This window comes from Cottoperca gobio, chromosome 8 (genome assembly GCF_900634415.1).
Source record: "Cottoperca gobio chromosome 8, fCotGob3.1, whole genome shotgun sequence".
NCBI lineage: Eukaryota > Metazoa > Chordata > Actinopteri > Perciformes > Bovichtidae > Cottoperca > Cottoperca gobio.
In genome coordinates, this window is record NC_041362.1 from 19480240 (window position 1) to 19498012 (window position 17773).

Consider the following 17773-nt stretch of genomic DNA (forward strand, 5'->3'; position numbering starts at 1 on the left):
ATACTACTTTTACTCATTTCATTATTGTGTACTCGCCACTTTACTTTCTTGTTCTTCTGCAGTAACAAGGTACATTTCCCCATTTTGGGACTAATAAAGGATTTCTGATTCTGATTTAGATTATATTTGCCAAAGAAAGAAATGAGGCCAAAAATTAATATAATATCAGAAAAATGACATTTATTGTTCCTGTCTTGTTTCTTTTCATAAAAGATACCAAATGGTTCAAAAATCCTTGGTTTTACAGTGCTAGTCTATTTAGATACCTGAATATTTGATCATCTTTTGATACTTGACGGGTCTCAATACCGTGCATGTATTGTACATTAGTAGATTCAGAAGTCAACATTCGGATTTAAAGCTGCACTTATTTATTTTGTTCATCAACAATGAGTAATGTGACAATAACATCCCATAGTGACGAACCCACAGAGAGCTGCCACTCGACTCTGCACAATGTTTTATCATGTTGTAGCTCATCGCTTTGGTTTTAAGTTTGTCGTTCACATCCAAGTAGCCAAAAAAATCCATCATCACTTTCATTACAAGAGGGAGGCAGCTAACCGCAATGCCAATAGCAGGGTCAAAGTTCTCCAAGACAAATTGCAGTCTCTGCTTTGTCCCAAACCTTAATATCTTTAGGTCCTTGGCAATTTTTCAAAATAATAGGCTCTGTTTAAATCCCCTTTATATTACCCTGCCTTTATCCCATATTAATGACGGTCACAGTGGATACCATTGTGGCGCACAGGCCTCCCTACATTCATCTCAATGCTTTAGGAAACTACTACTTAGGAGACAATTCTTTTAACCTGTAGCTACAAAGCTACAGTGCAGCCTTCCTGACATTCACAGTGTCTCTCACCGTATACAGTACGTGCCTACACTACAGCTGGTGTGTACAATGTGTACCAACCTTCAACACAGACAGTTCATCAGTGTACTTTGAGAATTATAAACCTTTTTCTTTTAGCAAAGAAAGACCCATTTGAACGAGTGGAAATCTCTTGTTTGCCACAGAATTACAGAATTATTCTACAGAAAATTATAAAAAGTATAAATAAAGTGTCAGTGGTATTTTTGTTATACAACGATATGAAATGATGATTGCTGGGTAATGTGAATGTCTAATGTTAAGTCTGTTTATGATGGTGTCACGAGACAGACGATACGATGTAGGGTAGCTTGTTTAGGTGCAAAATCTGTCAAGACTGACGAGCTGAGCACATCTGTACGCCGAGCCAGCAGTCATGTCAAAAGTGGCAGTAAGAAAAGAACAGGAGGAGAAGGTAGCAAAGCTCGCTAAATTACATGCTTTTGGCTTTCTTATAAACAGTCGCCAGCCCACAGACGACCCCCTTACGAGCAGCAATGCATTAGGTTCATCCACAGATCTACTGCTCTGACCCTGATTTATGATCTTCTTATAAGTCATTTCCTGTCAGGTGGAGGGAGCATTGTCCTGGCTTACTTATGTTTGATATTCTATGTGGGGGTTGCATGTCTAGATCTGGTGTTAACACTAATTGAATAAAGTCTGTATTTAATAAAGATGTTCCTGCCTTCACAGAAAAGAACAGAACATTCCAAAGACGCCAGTACCAAGGAGGAGCCCCGAGGCTCTTCTATGATACCCTGTGTGTGTGTGTGAGCAAAAGCTGTAAAGCCTGTTTTATAATGTACTCAGTCAAGTACTGAGTACATTATGTACATCCAGCAGTTAGTAACGCCTCTTTCTGACAAACTCAAACATTACAGATGACTAACACAAAGGGAATTGATTGTTCAAGTAGCTGATCAAGCAACAATGAAAAACATTCTGGTTCCAGCTTCTAGACTGTGAGGATGTTCTGCTTTCACTGTACATGCAGTCGTTTGGGGTTTAGGACTTCTGTGGGGAACATGTCACTTTCGGTTTTGGTAACTTGCCCAAAATTTTTTTATTGAATACTGTGTAATGAAAATAAGTATTAGCTGCAGGCACCCCTACATGCGTGAGGCCAAATATTACATATGGATAAGTGCTTTCTGAAGTGAATTGATCCTTCACTTATACAGTAAAGTATGTGGGTTGCATGTCGACACTCACATCAAATGTAATTAGTGTACAAACCCAGTATTTTCCAAACTTGGCTTCCTGCATATAAGACTCAAGGCTCCTCCTCCTGCATGTGAGTGACGTAAGCTGGCCGTGGGACCTCAGGGACTGGGGCATTGGCTGCCTCCACAGCCCTGTTATGTAACTGATTTTCCTCAGACTAAGAGGCAGGCAGGGGGCGAGAGACTGGTTTTCTTCCTGTCTCCTCCCCCCCCTTCCTCCCCCTTCCTCCTCATCTCACCTCCCCTACCCTCTCGCTATACATTAAGCCTCAACCTCAGAAAACCAGGGCGAGCTATGGGAAAATGGAAGGGAGGGGGAGGGGGGTGTTAGCGACGGACGTCAAAAGAGGTCACGTCTGGCTGCAGGCAGAGATTATGGCTTTGTATGTATATATACACATACATGCAGTATTTTTACATGGATTTTCTTTGTTTTCTCATTCATTCCAGCATAGTTTTTTCCCCCCTCAATTTTCTATTATGTAATTTGTTGCATTTTTAACATTATTTCAATTCTAAGTTATTGAGTATTCATTGCTTCTAAAGCCGTTTTTTAATTTTTAATTTTATTATTATGTCCGTTCCGACAAATGGCCTTTCTTCCAAGAAAACATGTCTGAGGGAAGAACTCCTCAAGACTAATACATCTGGAAGGTCTCTGAAAACTAATAAAGACCACCAGCTACTAAAATCATTACTGGGTTACTGCTCTTGTAAACAAAGTGCTTCCTGGGTGATTATACGTAGGCCTCTCCTCTGGACTCCAGGGAAATATTATTTTTGGTTCCATAGTCCTTCCTGTTTTACACTCAGTTGTGGTTTTATGAGACTGTTCCTTCCACATCTCTGGAAATGTTCTTTAAGAAAATATTATGGCTGCAACTAACGATTCTTTTAATTATCGATTAGTCTGCAAAAAAATTCTAGTTTAGTCTATAAAATGTCTGAAAATAGTGGAAAATGTCCATCCCACAGGGAAGGAATTCTCTGTTTCAGAGGCTGAAAACAGCATTTTCTGTATGAGAAATTACTTTAACGATCACTGGATTATCAAAAGAGGTGATTATTCGGTCAGTCGGTCGACTAATCATTGCAGCTCTAGAAAACATCACATTGGAATTATTCTCTAGATTTAAGGATTTCAGACCAAAAGACAAATGGCAAATGAGTCATGCATCTTCGCTCACAAATAAAACATGGAGTGACAGCTGGTCTTGAAAAATGTATAGTTGTGTCTGCTGCACGCTTCAAGGCAGAAGAACCATGTGTTGTGTAGACATTTTATGTTAATACTGAACACTCCACGAGCAGGGAATTACTCACACTTTATCCTGACCCCTACACACTGCTCAGATGTTCGTCCTGGTGTCTTGAACCGCAGCTCTGGGGCCAAAAACGAGTCATGGAATCCTGTGTGATGGTCCACCTCTGAAGCAGATGATTCTGCTCTCATCCTGGATTAAAAAACAAAACAATGTAAACAATCCATTCCTTCTCTGAACCATACATTCAAACTAGCCAGACACACACAAAGCAAAGACTCCTTTTATTATGAGTATCTCGATACATGATATCACACCACGCCTCAGCCTGTAGGAGCAGATATTGACTTGGAACCTGATTCCATATGTCATGCTGTCCTGCATGATTCATATCAAATCGCTAGGTTTATTTCAAGCATAGTTTTGCCCACTTTGGCACACGCGGAACTACTTGGGTATGTCACAGCAAAGGAATGTGAACAGTGGCCGCGCAGTATATCACACATTGGGAGTGCCACATATATAAGTACACATACATAGCAGCCTATGCAACTGTCTATATGTTGGCACAAAGCCATATCCCTGTGCCTTCACGATACCTCTTAAATAACATCTCTCACGCGCTCTGACTGCACATATAGGGCAGAGTGAAGGTTGACAGGTTTCTGATTGCAACACTCGCATAGTTCAGACCTTAACCGTGCACTGTGGAGCCCTACCTGACCCAGGTCCATCAATATAACGCCAGTAAGAAAAGCACATGGCAGTCACGCAGGTCAAACTGCAGTGCTCTTCTCTCAAACAGCACACAGAGGGAATGTTGACAGTGAACGGGCTTATTTGCATTAACCTATATGTATAGGACAGTAAACAGGCCGGCGCAGCCCGGGTTGACATGAGGACAGCGCTCACGTTGCACCGCAGCCCCATAGACTTCACTGTATGTCGCTATAGTGAAATAAAATGACACTCACCAATGCTCGACTTGTGATATAAAAGCGCCTCCTGTACCGTCAACATAAAGCCCCGTGAACAAGGAACAGCCGGATTAACACTTGAAGAAAAAAGCAGAACAAATACGTAGAAATACAAGCGAGTCCAGCTGGTTAACCATCTCAAACGGCGGAGCTAATGCTTCCCCGGTGTTAGCCCCCTTTCAGTCCGCTATCATGTGTGTGGAGAGGGGAGCGCCGTGTCTGCCAGGGACTGTCAAAGCCATGACCACGGTCTGCAAGGGAACTCTACAGCGTTTATTAGCTTTCTGTGCTCGGTCCTCCCCCCTGCCTGTACAGTACGGGTGAATGCGGGTCAGGAGAAGCGGAGCTGCCATCACAGAGGTGATTAATTACCAGGCTCCGCACCGCCCTCTACCGGCCCAACACGAGTACTGCAGTTGCATAATCCCGACAGCCTGGAGAATTGAAGGGGAATGTCACCCGTTTCACTGCAACATTCAGAGGCTGAATAAGTGGACGTCAGTGGTGGAAACAAATATTCTCATAAACCTAAATGCTGTACTTAAGTGAAATTTGTGGTACACTTGATTAGTAATTTTATACTATTGGGCTTTTACTCCACTACATTTACCTGACAGGTACAAAACATATATTGTCTGTATATATAGTAGTTTTATAAAATATGATGCATTTATAGACTCATCAAAAAAAATGACAAAACAAGGATTAAAGTTAGCTCCACATATGATACCAAATGCAAATGCTGCTTACACATGAACGCAGCAACGATGATAATAATACTCTGAAAACACTGTTTACTTTTGACAATTTAAAACGGCTATAATTGATCATATTCTTACTTTAAATGTTTTCATTTATTTTATTTGGCGAAGGCAATATTATAAAGTGTACAAGAGCTTCTAGTTTTTTATATGCATGTATATATGCATATGCACAGAAAGAGGTATTTAAAAGCCGCAGCAACTCAGTCCTAGAATATATACATCCTTGTATAACTCATATTCAGGTTTCACACATCTCCACACATACAGATCTACATTAACACACATACCCACATACAGCCTACACACCCACAGTGTGTGTATTTATACTTCAATGTTTGACTTTCTTATGTATGCCCTCCCATTATATTGAAATCCATCATTTGATCAACTCTGTATCAATGTGAAACTATGTAACAATGTGAAACTATGTAACAATGTGAAACTATGTAACAATGTGAAACTATGTAACAATGTGAAACTATGTAACAATGTGAAACTATGTATCAATGTGAAACTATGTATCAATGTGAAACTATGTAACAATGTGAAACTATGTATCAATGTGAAACTATGTAACAATGTGAAACTATGTAACAATGTGAAACTATGTATCAATGTGAAACTATGTAACAATGTGAAACTATGTAACAATGGGAAACTATGTAACAATGTGAAACTATGTAACAATGTGAAACTATGTAACAATGTGAAACTATGTAACAATGTGAAATGGGAAACTATGTAACAGTGTGAAACTATGTAACAATGTGAAACTATGTAACAATGTGAAACTATGTATCAATGTGAAACTATGTAACAATGTGAAACTATGTAACAATGGGAAACTATGTAACAATGTGAAACTATGTAACAATGTGAAACTATGTAACAATGAGAAACTATGTATCAATGTGAAACTATGTATCAATGTGAAACTATGTAACAATGTGAAACTACGTATCAATGTGAAACTATGTAACAATGGGAAACTATGTAACAATGTGAAACTATGTATCAATGGGAAACTATGTATCAATGTGAAACTATGTAACAATGTGAAACTATGTATCAATGTGAAACTATGTAACAATGTGAAACTATGTATCAATGTGAAACTATGTAACAATGGGAAACTATGTAACAATGGGAAACTATGTAACAATGTGAAACTATGTATCAATGTGAAACTATGTAACAATGTGAAACTATGTAACAATGTGAAACTATGTAACAATGTCAAATTATGTATCAATGTGAAACTATGTAACAATGTGAAACTATGTAACAATGTCAAACTATGTAACAATGTCAAACTATGTAACAATGTCAAACTATGTAACAATGGGAAACTATGTAACAATGTGAAACTATGTAACAATGGGAAACTATGTAACAATGTGAAACTATGTAACAATGTGAAACTATGTAACAATGGGAAACTATGTAACAATGTGAAACTATGTAACAATGGGAAACTATGTAACAATGTGAAACTATGTAACAATGGGAAACTATGTATCAATGTGAAACTATGTAACAATGTCAAACTATGTAACAATGTGAAACTATGTAACAATGGGAAACTATGTAACAATGTGAAACTATGTAACAATGGGGAACTATGTATCAATGTGAAACTATGTAACAATGTGAAACTATGTAACAATGTGAAACTATGTAACAATGGGAAACTATGTAACAATGTGAAACTATGTAACAATGGGAAACTATGTAACAATGGGAAACTATGTAACAGTGGGAAACTATGTAACAATCTGAAACTATGTAACAATCTGAAACTATGTAACAATGTGAAACTATGTAACAATGTGAAACTATGTAACAATGGGAAACTATGTATCAATGTGAAACTATGTAACAATGTGAAACTATGTAACAATGTGAAACTATGTATCAATGGGAAACTATGTAACAATGGGAAACTATGAATCAATGTGAAACTATGTAACAATGTGAAACTATGTATCAATGTGAAACTATGTAACAATGTGAAACTATGTAACAATGGGAAACTATGCAACAATGTGAAACTATGTAACAATGTGAAACTATGTAACAATGTGAAACTATGTAACAATGGGAAACTATGTAACAATGTCAAACTATGTAACAATGTCAAACTATGTAACAATGGGAAACTATGTAACAATGTCACACTATGTAACAATGGGAAACTATGTAACAATGGGAAACTATGTAACAATGTGAAACTATGTAACAATGTGAAACTATGTAACAAAAAGAGCTGGTGAAATCCGATGCACCACACATCATTATTACGCACTGTGTTCTGCACAGGCATGCGTTGGCAACAAAAACCTTGCCTCCAAAACTGGCAGAAGTATTAAAAATTGTAGTTGAATGTGTGAACTATGTGCGAAATAGTGCTATGAAGCACCGCATCTTCAAAGAGCTGTGTAAGGAAATGGGCTCTGAATTCGAGGTAATTCTGTACCATTCTAACGTTCGGTGGTTATCCCGGGGAAAGGTACTGAATCGTGTTTTTGCCATACGTGTGGAATTAGCCATGTTTTTGCGAGAGTACCAACATTGTCACGCAGATTGCTTTCGCAGAGTTCATTCTCATTTTGGCGTACATGGCCGATATTTTCGATACTCTCAATCATCACAATCGACAGATGAGGGCGGTGGAGTGAACATCATCGAAGCGGAAAGAAAACCTGAAGGCGTTTAAAAAAAAACAGAGAACGATAACTTCGTAAACTTTCCCCTGCTGGACGACTGTGTAAGTAAGATCGAAGACGTGTCTGGAATTGGAGACATTTCTGTACCTGGGGAGCTGAAGCAAGCAATTGCCATGCATTTAGATGAGCTGGCAAAGTCTCTCGACAGATACTTCCCCACCAGAGAGTCATATCCAGCATGGGTGAGACAGCCGTTCACGTTTAGTGTTGCGACAGCAGATGTCAACGATGAATACCTCGACGAAATCATTGAACTTCAGCAGAGCCAGTTTCAACAGCAACTCTTCAGAACAACAACGCTCTCAACGTTTTGGTGTCACCAAATCGTACCATACCCTTAGTGCTAAGAAAGCCCTTGAGGTACTCACACCGTTTGTTACAACGTATCTTTGCGAGCAATCCTTTCCGAGGATGGTAGACATGAAAACTATGAAAAGGAACAGACTTTGTTGCGAAAATGATATGAGAGTGGCACTTGCCAAGGTGAAGCCGCGCATTTGTGAACTTGTATCTGAAAGGCAACAGCAAAAGTCACATTGATTTGCAGTAAATATTCATTGAGTTATGCTTATGTGTGAAATTCCTGTAATTTTGTGTGCAACTGATGCATGGTCCATTTTGTGCACTAATAAAAATATATACCTATGTTTTGAAGAAATCATATTATATAATAATACAAATACTTCTTCCTCCACTGTACTCAATGTAAAAATACTAAAGATATGAAACTTTACTAAATATGGATGAATATCAAAGTATCAAAAAGTATCATTAGTATCATTACTGTTGCATGAAAGTATTTTACTATTGTAGTTGGTCAAGTATTTTATTTATGTTTTACTGTTGATAGTGTAATCTTTAATTATACATCATGCATAATGTAAGATGGTCCTTAAATGGTGTGTAAAATCTTTCCTTATACAGAGACGATATCCTGAAGCTGTCTGCGTGGTGTTCAGCTAACAACCTACATCTGAACACAAGCAAAACAAAAGAAATCATCATAGACTTCACCTCAATGGAGAGAGAGTGGAGAGGTTCCCCACCTTTAAGTTCCTGGGGGTTCAAATCTCAGAGAGCCTCAGCTGGACAGCACACACCACTGCAGCAGTTAAGAAGGCCCAGCAGCGACTACACTTCCTGAGGGTGCTACGGAGGAACAGACTGAACAAGAAGCTGCTGGTGTCCTTCTACCGGGCGACCATCGAGAGCATACTCCATCTCTGTGTGGTATGCTGGATGTTTAGCTGCGGACAAGAAAGCCCTGCAGAGAGTGATTAGGATGGCAGAGAAAACCGTTGGCTGCCCCCTGCCCTCTCTGGAACACATCTCCACCTCCCGCTGCCTCAGCAGAGCAAACACAATACTAAAGGACAGCTCTCACCCAGGTCACAGACTGCTCTCTCTCCTGCCTTCTGGGAGAAGATACAGGAGCTTCAAATCACGGACAAACAGACTAAAAAACAGTTTCTACCCCTGGGCCGTCAGGCTGCTTAACCACCACACCTAACGCAATAACCATAACCATCTTCACACACATACACACTCTGAATGCACTTTTAATATCAATTAATTAATTTAATCAATATTTTTAACTATTTATTCCCCCGTATGATTGCTTATGTTGTCTGTCCTACTGCCGTGTTTTTAATGTTATGTATGTCTTTGTATTTTTTGCACACTGAGACAGAGTGGCACTCTGAATCTCGTTGTACTTTTTGTATAATGACAATAAAAGGCTTTAACTTTAACTCCTATAACTAGTGAGTATAGCTGCAAAATGAATGTACGTAAATGAAACGGTAGACTACACAAAGTGTCCTGAAATGTTTAGAGTTGAGATATAACGTTGGAAATGATTAAATAAAGTAGAAGGGCTCGAGTAAATGTACTACTGTGTAACTGCCTTAGTGAACAATGAGGTTAAACAATAACTTTAGTGAGCAAAAGAAATAAGTGAAAGTTTGAGGAAGTAGTTTGATCGAGGTGAAGCAAACAGACATGGAGGTGAAGTAAAGTGGACGCCACATACTGAGTGGTTCTTCAAGTGTAAAGTGTGAATCAGTGCTTTTTCAGTAAATCAGAACTAGTCTCAAGCTTTGTGTTGTCAGCCCAGGGCTAAGAAGCAAATGTGACAAGCTTCGGGGGCATCATGGACGAAGAAATGTAAAGGTTGTATCCAGGACGTTATCTGGGCCTGTGCCAACGGACGTTTCTTAGACATTTTCTTCATCTTGACTTCTAAAAATAACCTAAATACCACAGAGTTAAGATGGCAGGTGTTTTTATCTGTTAGTACATTTAAACACGTTGTACTTTACTTGAGTATTTTTTTGTATTTCTACATTTCAGAAAGAAATATTGTACTTTTAATTCCACTGTTGCACAAATATAGTAACTTTATACACGAGGTCATGCATCATCAGTATAGACAGTAAAGTAGCTACAATCAGCTCCACCATATTATTAAAATGCCTTTACACGTGAGAGCATCAGTAATATTCATTGTGGGTACTTTTACTCTTAAATATACTTTAAGTTTACTTACATTTCAGTGATAATACTTTTACCTAAGTTTTGAATGCAGGACTTTTACTTACTAACCCTATAATTTCACTTCTGTAAACCCAGTAAGATAATGTCAAATAGCAAAACTACGATGTTACAAGTATAAGTCTTTCATTCACAATCTTACTAAAACTGGAGGTTGTCAGAAAATGCACTTAAAGTATCAAATGTAAAAGTACTCATTATGCATCAGAATGGTCTCACTCCTCAATTATTATATAATATTATATTATCATTTATATGTAAAACCTCAATATGTAAAGTCACCACAAGTATGGCTCAGATAAATGTGATGGAGTAAATAGTGAAGTACAAAAAATGAGCACAAAAAGCACCTATTGTACTTGAGTAAACATACTTAGTTAATAAAGTTATTAAATCAATTATATTTTCCATCAACTATCAACAGCCCATCAATAAAGAAATGAGACCAGACAAGCAGCTGGAAGTTTATTTTTTCTGTGCATCTGTGCTTTTTATTGCAATAATACATCTGCATGTTGATATATATTTACACACACACACACACACACACACACACACACACACACGGACACACACGGACACACACACACACACACACGGACACACGCACACAGTCAATGGTCAGAACAAAACAAGAACTTTGGACAATAAGCACCGAACACATGACATGAGAAAACCCCCACAAACTAACCGCTGACTGTCTAAACCTGGATTCAAATGCACACACACATGCTCACGTTCAAAAGCACGTTCTGACACACACACACACACACACACACACACACACACACACGCACACACACTCTTACACACCAGACACATGCAATGTTTAGTTCCCCACACATGCACACGAGCGGACACAAGCTCGAGTTCTGTAGTACTAAAGGTTTCTTTGAGTGGATGTTAAAAGTGCGGAATATGTTTTCACTTGAACACTGTAGCTACAATAGCTCGACTGAACTGTACTGCACGCAACACAGACAGAAAGCAATCCAACATTTACTTTCACTATTACAGTAACCTGGTAAAGTCAACATCTCTGGAGCAAAAGGGAAGAATCATACTGATACGAAATAGACATGAGACTGATCCTTTCAATTATTTTTATACTGCATTTCGTCTATATATACTATGTACAGAACATGAACAAGTTACATACTGTATATTTAAAGGAGTTTACATTTACACATGGAACAGCTTTTCTTTTTTTTACAACCACTACATATTCACTAAAAGCCTCTCAGATACAAGTCTTAAATATTTAAACAGGATTAGTGTCAAGTCTGGATGTTTTGAGTTTATTCCGCTTGTGTTTGTGAGGATACATATTGTAATCAATAGTTATCTTTAGCAGCACGAAGGGTATGCAACAAACACAACAAATACTTCAGCTGAAAACATACATGGCTCTTTCTTTTTTTGAGTTATTTTTACGCACGATGCACAAAACAGCACTTTTTTTTACAATCATCTATTGCAATTTCTTTACAGATAACAAGATTTTTTAACAGTACGACTTCCAGGAGTTTGCTGTGATATGTCGATAAGTAAAGATTATGGCGATGAAGAGGAGGAGGGCGGGTATACAGTGACATTGCCACACGGAAACATGCTGAGATAAAGAGGACTTGTGTGTTCCTCTCTTTGACCAGGTGTGTGTTTAAGTAGATGGACGGTTGGATGGATCACTGGGTGTAAGGACAAGAGGAAGATGTTTTCTTTTCTTCTTCTCATCTTCCTCATTTTGGGTGGCTTGTTGGCGGCGAGATGTTTGCTTCGCTTCTCCAGCTTCTCTACTCATAGAAGCTGCGATCACTAGAAAGAGGAAAAAGCAGAAGTCGAGATGTTTCAGGGTCCTGTGAGTTGTGTTGCCCCTAATAAAGTTTTGCAGGAATGAGTCCTAAGTGAGTCAGCATGTTAGCACTTCCAGTTCACTTGTCTCAAAGTCAAGAGGCTTTTTGAATGGGTTTTTTGTTAGATGCCTGAAATAAGATCTGTCATCTGTGGCCTTGGATCAGCCCCTAGTTATGCTGCTATAGGCTTAGACTGCCGGGGGACACCTCCCTGCTCTCCTCCTTCTCTTCCTCTCTCCTCCCCTCCCTCTCTCTTCTTCTCCCTCTCTATCTGTATGAATTTATGTAAATGTATGTTACTAACACAGCATCCGGGGTATCATCCCCGGAGTGTCTGTCTCTCATGTGGCAGGTTGCCACTGATAAAGTTTACATCAGGATCATGAATCGTGACAGCGCCTGCTGACCTGGTCCTGCTGGACACCGGGAAGCCTTATTGACATTTTCCTGGATTCATCCAAACTTTCTCTTTTTCCAACACAACATCATTTCTGTCAAATGTTGTATTTGTACTATGTTGTTTATCCGGTACACACGACATCTATTGCACGTCTGTCCGTCCTGGGAGAGGGATCTCTCCTCAGTTGCTCTCCCTGAGGTTTCTTCCATTTTTCCCCCGTTTAATTTTGGGGTTTCTTTTAGGAAGTTTTTCCTTGTGCGATGCGAGGGTCTAAGGACAGAGGATGTCGTAACCTGTACAGTCTGTAAAGCACACTGAGACAAATGTATAATTTGTGATATTGGGCTATACAAATAAATTTGATTTGATTTGGTTAACACAAGCTTAAGAGATTTTATTTTTGTTCAAACAAGTCATTTACTAAATTGCACAAATAAAACTCAAGAAATGTCTTATGTTGCGTACGTGTCACATGGATTGTGGACATGAGAACAACTTGAAAGCTACACTGAACAACTCAAGACGGCTCAAGTTCAGACGTGAGAGGATTCAGCTAACAGATTATCACCCCGCTTACACTGAGGAGGAGCTAACTGCAGTGGAAAACCAAATTCTGAAAAGTACTCTGTACCAAAAGCGAGTCGACCGGAGCCGTACCATGCCGTGGAAACACTTATTAAACCTTAATAAAATGATTACCAGCTTTTAGCCTGGCTCCATATCTCACGTGACCAGCAGCTCTCAGATAAAGATATTTAAAAATGGCGGCTGATGCCATCCTGTCAAATTCTAGCATATCTTACACATTGAACTTTTAAGAAGCATGACTGAAATATGCAAAGCTAAGCTAAACTATGCAAAACATTCTAAACGTCCCCATAGAATCACATATATTCAGAAATGAATACAAGTGAACTATAATGCTATGAGTCATAACATTGCTTGCAACAGTAAAATAATGACGATGGAAGAGTAAATTGCATTTAGAATGTAATTTTACATAAATTCTATACATATTATGAATGATAATGTCGGCTGTAGGTGCATAATCACGCAAAATACGGTGTACAAACGTCAGTAGTCCATGTAAAAACTTATTTTGCTAATGAAAAGTGTGTGAAGCTGGAGGGGCAGAGGGATGTTAAATACAAGCGAGACTATCTAACTTAACAACACTTCTCTCTTACAAATGACAAGTTGAATGCGTAAAGCACTGGTGCTCTATCCAACATACTCAATAGTCTTAGTGATAGGGTACAACCTTTTACCGTCGCAGTTAGCAGTGGCTAACGTTAGCTAATGTTAGCCACCTTTATTGCTGTTTAACTGATACTACGGTTAGTTGGCTGACTCTTCTCTCGCAGCATTTACCATTATCAGGTGAATGTGACTTGTGGCCACAACTTTCAGCCAAAGTTACATAGTCTCGCTTTAAACTTTGAAATGAGGCATGATTGTATGAAATGAGAAACGTTTACCCTCAGTTACATGTAATACGTCATGTACACAATAAATTAAACACCATTAAAACAGTTAACTGAAGCTGCTACTGCAATCAAAATCCTAAAAGCAGGAAGAAAATGAATGTGTAAATGCTAATCTAATAGCTAACTAGCAGGCTACAGGTTTAGCACTCCTAACCTTCAGGCACTAGTCCCATTGCTTTGCATTTGACCTTACCAGTGCACAGCGAGAGCGACCAACAGCTTAAATTCGGATTTGATCGCCTTCATTCAACCTGGTGATTGCAAAATGAAGCTGTTAGGGTCAATCGTTTGTGACTGATTGTTAGCCTTTTTCTGCACTGTCAGGACTTTTCTGTGTGCAGTGTGGAAATACATTACAATAAAATCCACATGTATTGTGTGTTGTCTTATGTGACATTGCTGAGCTTTGTTTAAAGAACATTCTGTCAAAGATGTTCATGTAAATAAGAATATACACATGGTGCTCTAAAGAAAATAAGGTGACAGGGAGAAGGAGAAATATAAAAAGAGATGGGGATGAGAATAAAAGAAGAGGGGGTGAGTTGATGGAAGCTGTTATGCAATAGAAATGAGTGTGATTAGAGCAGAGCGGTTGTACTCACGCCCCCTCGTCTCTGAGCAGAGACAGGAACTTGGTCACTCTGTAATCCGTGTCCATCTAGAGACAGGACAAGAAAGCAGAGGGAGGGAGAGATTGAACAAACTGATCGAAAACAACTGGTGGCGCTACAAATAATCAGCTAAAGTCAATATGGCTCACATCAGAAATCCCCTTTGTGGAGGTCCAGCAGAGCACAAAGAGTAGCTTCACTCACCTTAAAAGGTCGTTGACGATCATATTTAGTTACCAAAATGAATATTGGTAGTGGCCATTCATGCGTGCAGTGGCACAACAGGAAGTCAGGAAGTTTCTAACGTACATGCTCTTAAACATGCTTGTCTTCTTGGTTATGGAAACAAAAGGAAGAAGCTCGCACCAAAGCATCTCTGGTTATGAGGAACCCCGATAAAGCCCATGTTCCAGGTGACAACTTTAAGTGCAGTGGACAAGGGCTCGTAGTGTCTTTAACCACTAATGAAATGTAATTTATTTCAACATTCCAAAAATGACTGTTTTCCTAATTACCATGTCATTTCCTTTTTTCTTCTTGTTGTCTTTACTTCTCTGTGTATATCTATTGATTAACATCTTCCACATCACATCACAGCGTATGCATGGTGCTTTAGCTGCTTCCCTGCTTGGGTGAGTCTTCTGTACCTGCAGCGACATCTCGATGAGCCCGAGGAGTTTCTTGATGCCGATCCAGACTCGCTTCCCTTTGAGCTGCTGTGCGATGCTGGACCGCTCTTTATCTGTGAAGCTCCCCAGCAGCTGCAGAAACAACAAAGACAATTAGTCAATGCTACCTTCAAAGCCCTCCAACTCAAAACATGCTTTTAATTAACTTACATTTCTTCAGTACCTTCGGTGAATGTAGTTTTTTTCCAAACATACACTAAGGGTACATAATCTGGTCGTTCAAGGCCGTGTGGCCTTAAAAAACATACAGTACTGTTCTTTTAATAAATTAGAAGATAAAACGCATTTAGCCACCAGAAATGTTCCAGTTCATGCGTGAGCGAATGGGGGGGGGGGTTAATGTATAATGAACAACATTCATCTGTGTGTCTTTGTTTGAGCTGACCTTCGAGCAAAACAAATGTGTTGACTACATTAAAGTGCTCGTGTGATCACGTGTGTGTGTGTGTGTGTGTGTGTGTGTGTGTGTGTGTGTGTGTGTGTGTGTGTGTGTGTTATACCTCTAAAGCGTCGACTAGCTGCTCCCCAGTAGAGATGTTGGGCACGTGGATGGTGGTGCTGAATGCGTCTAACATCTCCATCTCCTGCAGCACGTCCTTCCTGCTGGTGGTGCCGATGATGAGCAGCTTCCGACCCTGCAGGAGGAATACACGCTTTGTTTTGTCCTTTGTTAATTACACCACACGACTAATTCTCCAGTCAATTACTTTCCATGATGAGTAGAGATTAATTGTCCATTCACAAGCTCAAAAATGTAACGCCACAGGCACAGTGTAGATTATTTTTATTAGCGCAGATTTATTAGGGTCACGGTTAGGTAATTCTGAGATATTACAAATATATGGTTCCAGCTTTTGTTGATCTCATAAAAAAGAAAAAAATGTGGGTCCAGGATACAGAGATATATGTAGGACTTAATATTTAATTAAAATTTAAATTTAATAATTGCTTGAAAACAATAACCGAATATGGGGCAAGGAGAAAACTGAAAGAGAAAGTATAATATTATATGGTAATATTTTGTTACTGGCTGATTATAGCATAATGGGATGGGAAATATGCATTTTTGCCATGAAAAGATCCACTCTCATATCTGTCCGTTAAATATGAAGCTAAAGGCAGCAGCTAGTTAGCTTAGCTTAACTTAGCATTAAGACAGCTAGAAATAGTCGAGCACATAACCACCCCAAAACCACAACGTGTCATTTGTATACTTCAGTTTTTGTGAAGATTAAACCAATGTTTAGCTGTTTCCAGTGTTTGTGCTAAGCTGCTGCCTTATTATTATCATCCGTACAGACATGAGTGGTATCAATCTTCTTATCTAACTCTCTGCAAGAAAGCACATAAGAATATTTGTATACGTATTTGTTGTTATTCTATATCGTTCTTATTGTAAACAAATCCCATCCCACCAATTTCCCCATCATGTTGAACTTGAACCCACGACATTGGAAACAGAAGAGTTAGCTTAGCGGAAACATCTCTGATGCTTTTTAAACTTCCCACAATCTTGCGACCCCGATAGTTTGGTAACCACTGCCCTGGTGTTTGTGGGATTGAGTCAAAATAAACTACAGTGTGTGTGTGTGTGTGTGTGTGTGTGTGTGTGTGTGTGTGTGTGTGTGTGTGTGTGAGATATGTCACCCAGTGCAACAGTGTGGCTCACTGATGGATTTTAATAGTTTTTGGAGAACAACGGAGCTCTATGGCACTGAGGAAGAAGATATATCAGGCTTTGATACACACACAATACTCACTTGTAAGATCAATTAATTGTTGGTTTCGGTCTTTTCGTGTGTCATGTGACATTTCCTATTTCTCGCCTCACATGTTTTCAAAAACACATCTTACAGCTCAACAGTACACTAAAATATGTTTCTGAAAACATTTGAGATAGACAATGCAGTAACAGAAACTTGATTCATATTTTCCCAGCGCTGCCTAGTTTGATTGGACTTTGCGAGCATTGATTGACACTGCATTAGAGACTCCTCGGCTCTGACTGTTTTCCTTTGGGTGTGCTGGAATCTTGCAAATGCTATTAGGCGCACTAGGGAGAGGCAGAGGAACCTGCTCTTTCCACAGATTACCTATCTCAGGCACTACTTTCAGGACATGGTGACGGTTTTTATAAAAGTTACCGCAGCTTTAAAAGCTCAACCCTCTGGAGTTCCCAAACTGCCAGTTCAAAGCAGAGTCAGGATTTTAAAATGTTCCCTGCAACAGTCAAGTCCTGGTTTAAACTTGACCAGAACTGTAATCACAACACCAACTAGTCATTGTTGATGTACATGAGTCAATTCTATGTATTGTCTTCTGTTTTGATGGTTTCATTTGTCTCTTTGAAT

The 17773-nt window shown here is 39.1% G+C and overlaps 2 protein-coding genes across 5 annotated transcripts in view; both read right to left on the bottom strand.

Annotated features, from left to right (window-relative positions):
• The window catches only part of LOC115012365 (thyroid hormone receptor alpha), an 82327-nt gene extending 77628 nt beyond the window's left edge, over positions 1–4699 (bottom strand). The window contains exons 1-2 of the mRNA XM_029437946.1: positions 4337–4699; positions 3424–3554 (exon numbers count right to left, since the gene is read on the bottom strand). The gene's annotated coding sequence lies outside the window, so the exon portion shown is untranslated. The remainder of the gene's footprint in view (positions 1–3423; positions 3555–4336) is intronic.
• A 6133-nt stretch (positions 4700–10832) lies between these two features.
• Positions 10833–17773, bottom strand: part of LOC115012653 (vesicle-fusing ATPase) — a 49138-nt gene continuing 42197 nt past the window's right edge. For 2 of the 4 annotated variants that reach the window (XM_029438372.1, XM_029438370.1), the window contains 5 exons: positions 15923–16057; positions 15381–15494; positions 14725–14780; positions 14316–14373; positions 10833–12197 (listed from right to left, as the gene is read on the bottom strand). In XM_029438372.1, the coding sequence (XP_029294232.1) occupies positions 14343–14373; positions 14725–14780; positions 15381–15494; positions 15923–16057 (336 nt within the window). In that variant the 3' untranslated portion in view covers positions 10833–12197; positions 14316–14342. Of the gene's footprint in view, positions 12198–14315; positions 14374–14720; positions 14781–15380; positions 15495–15922; positions 16058–17773 lie in introns of those variants that run through there. The other 2 variants (XM_029438371.1, XM_029438373.1) reach the window with 2 other exon arrangements.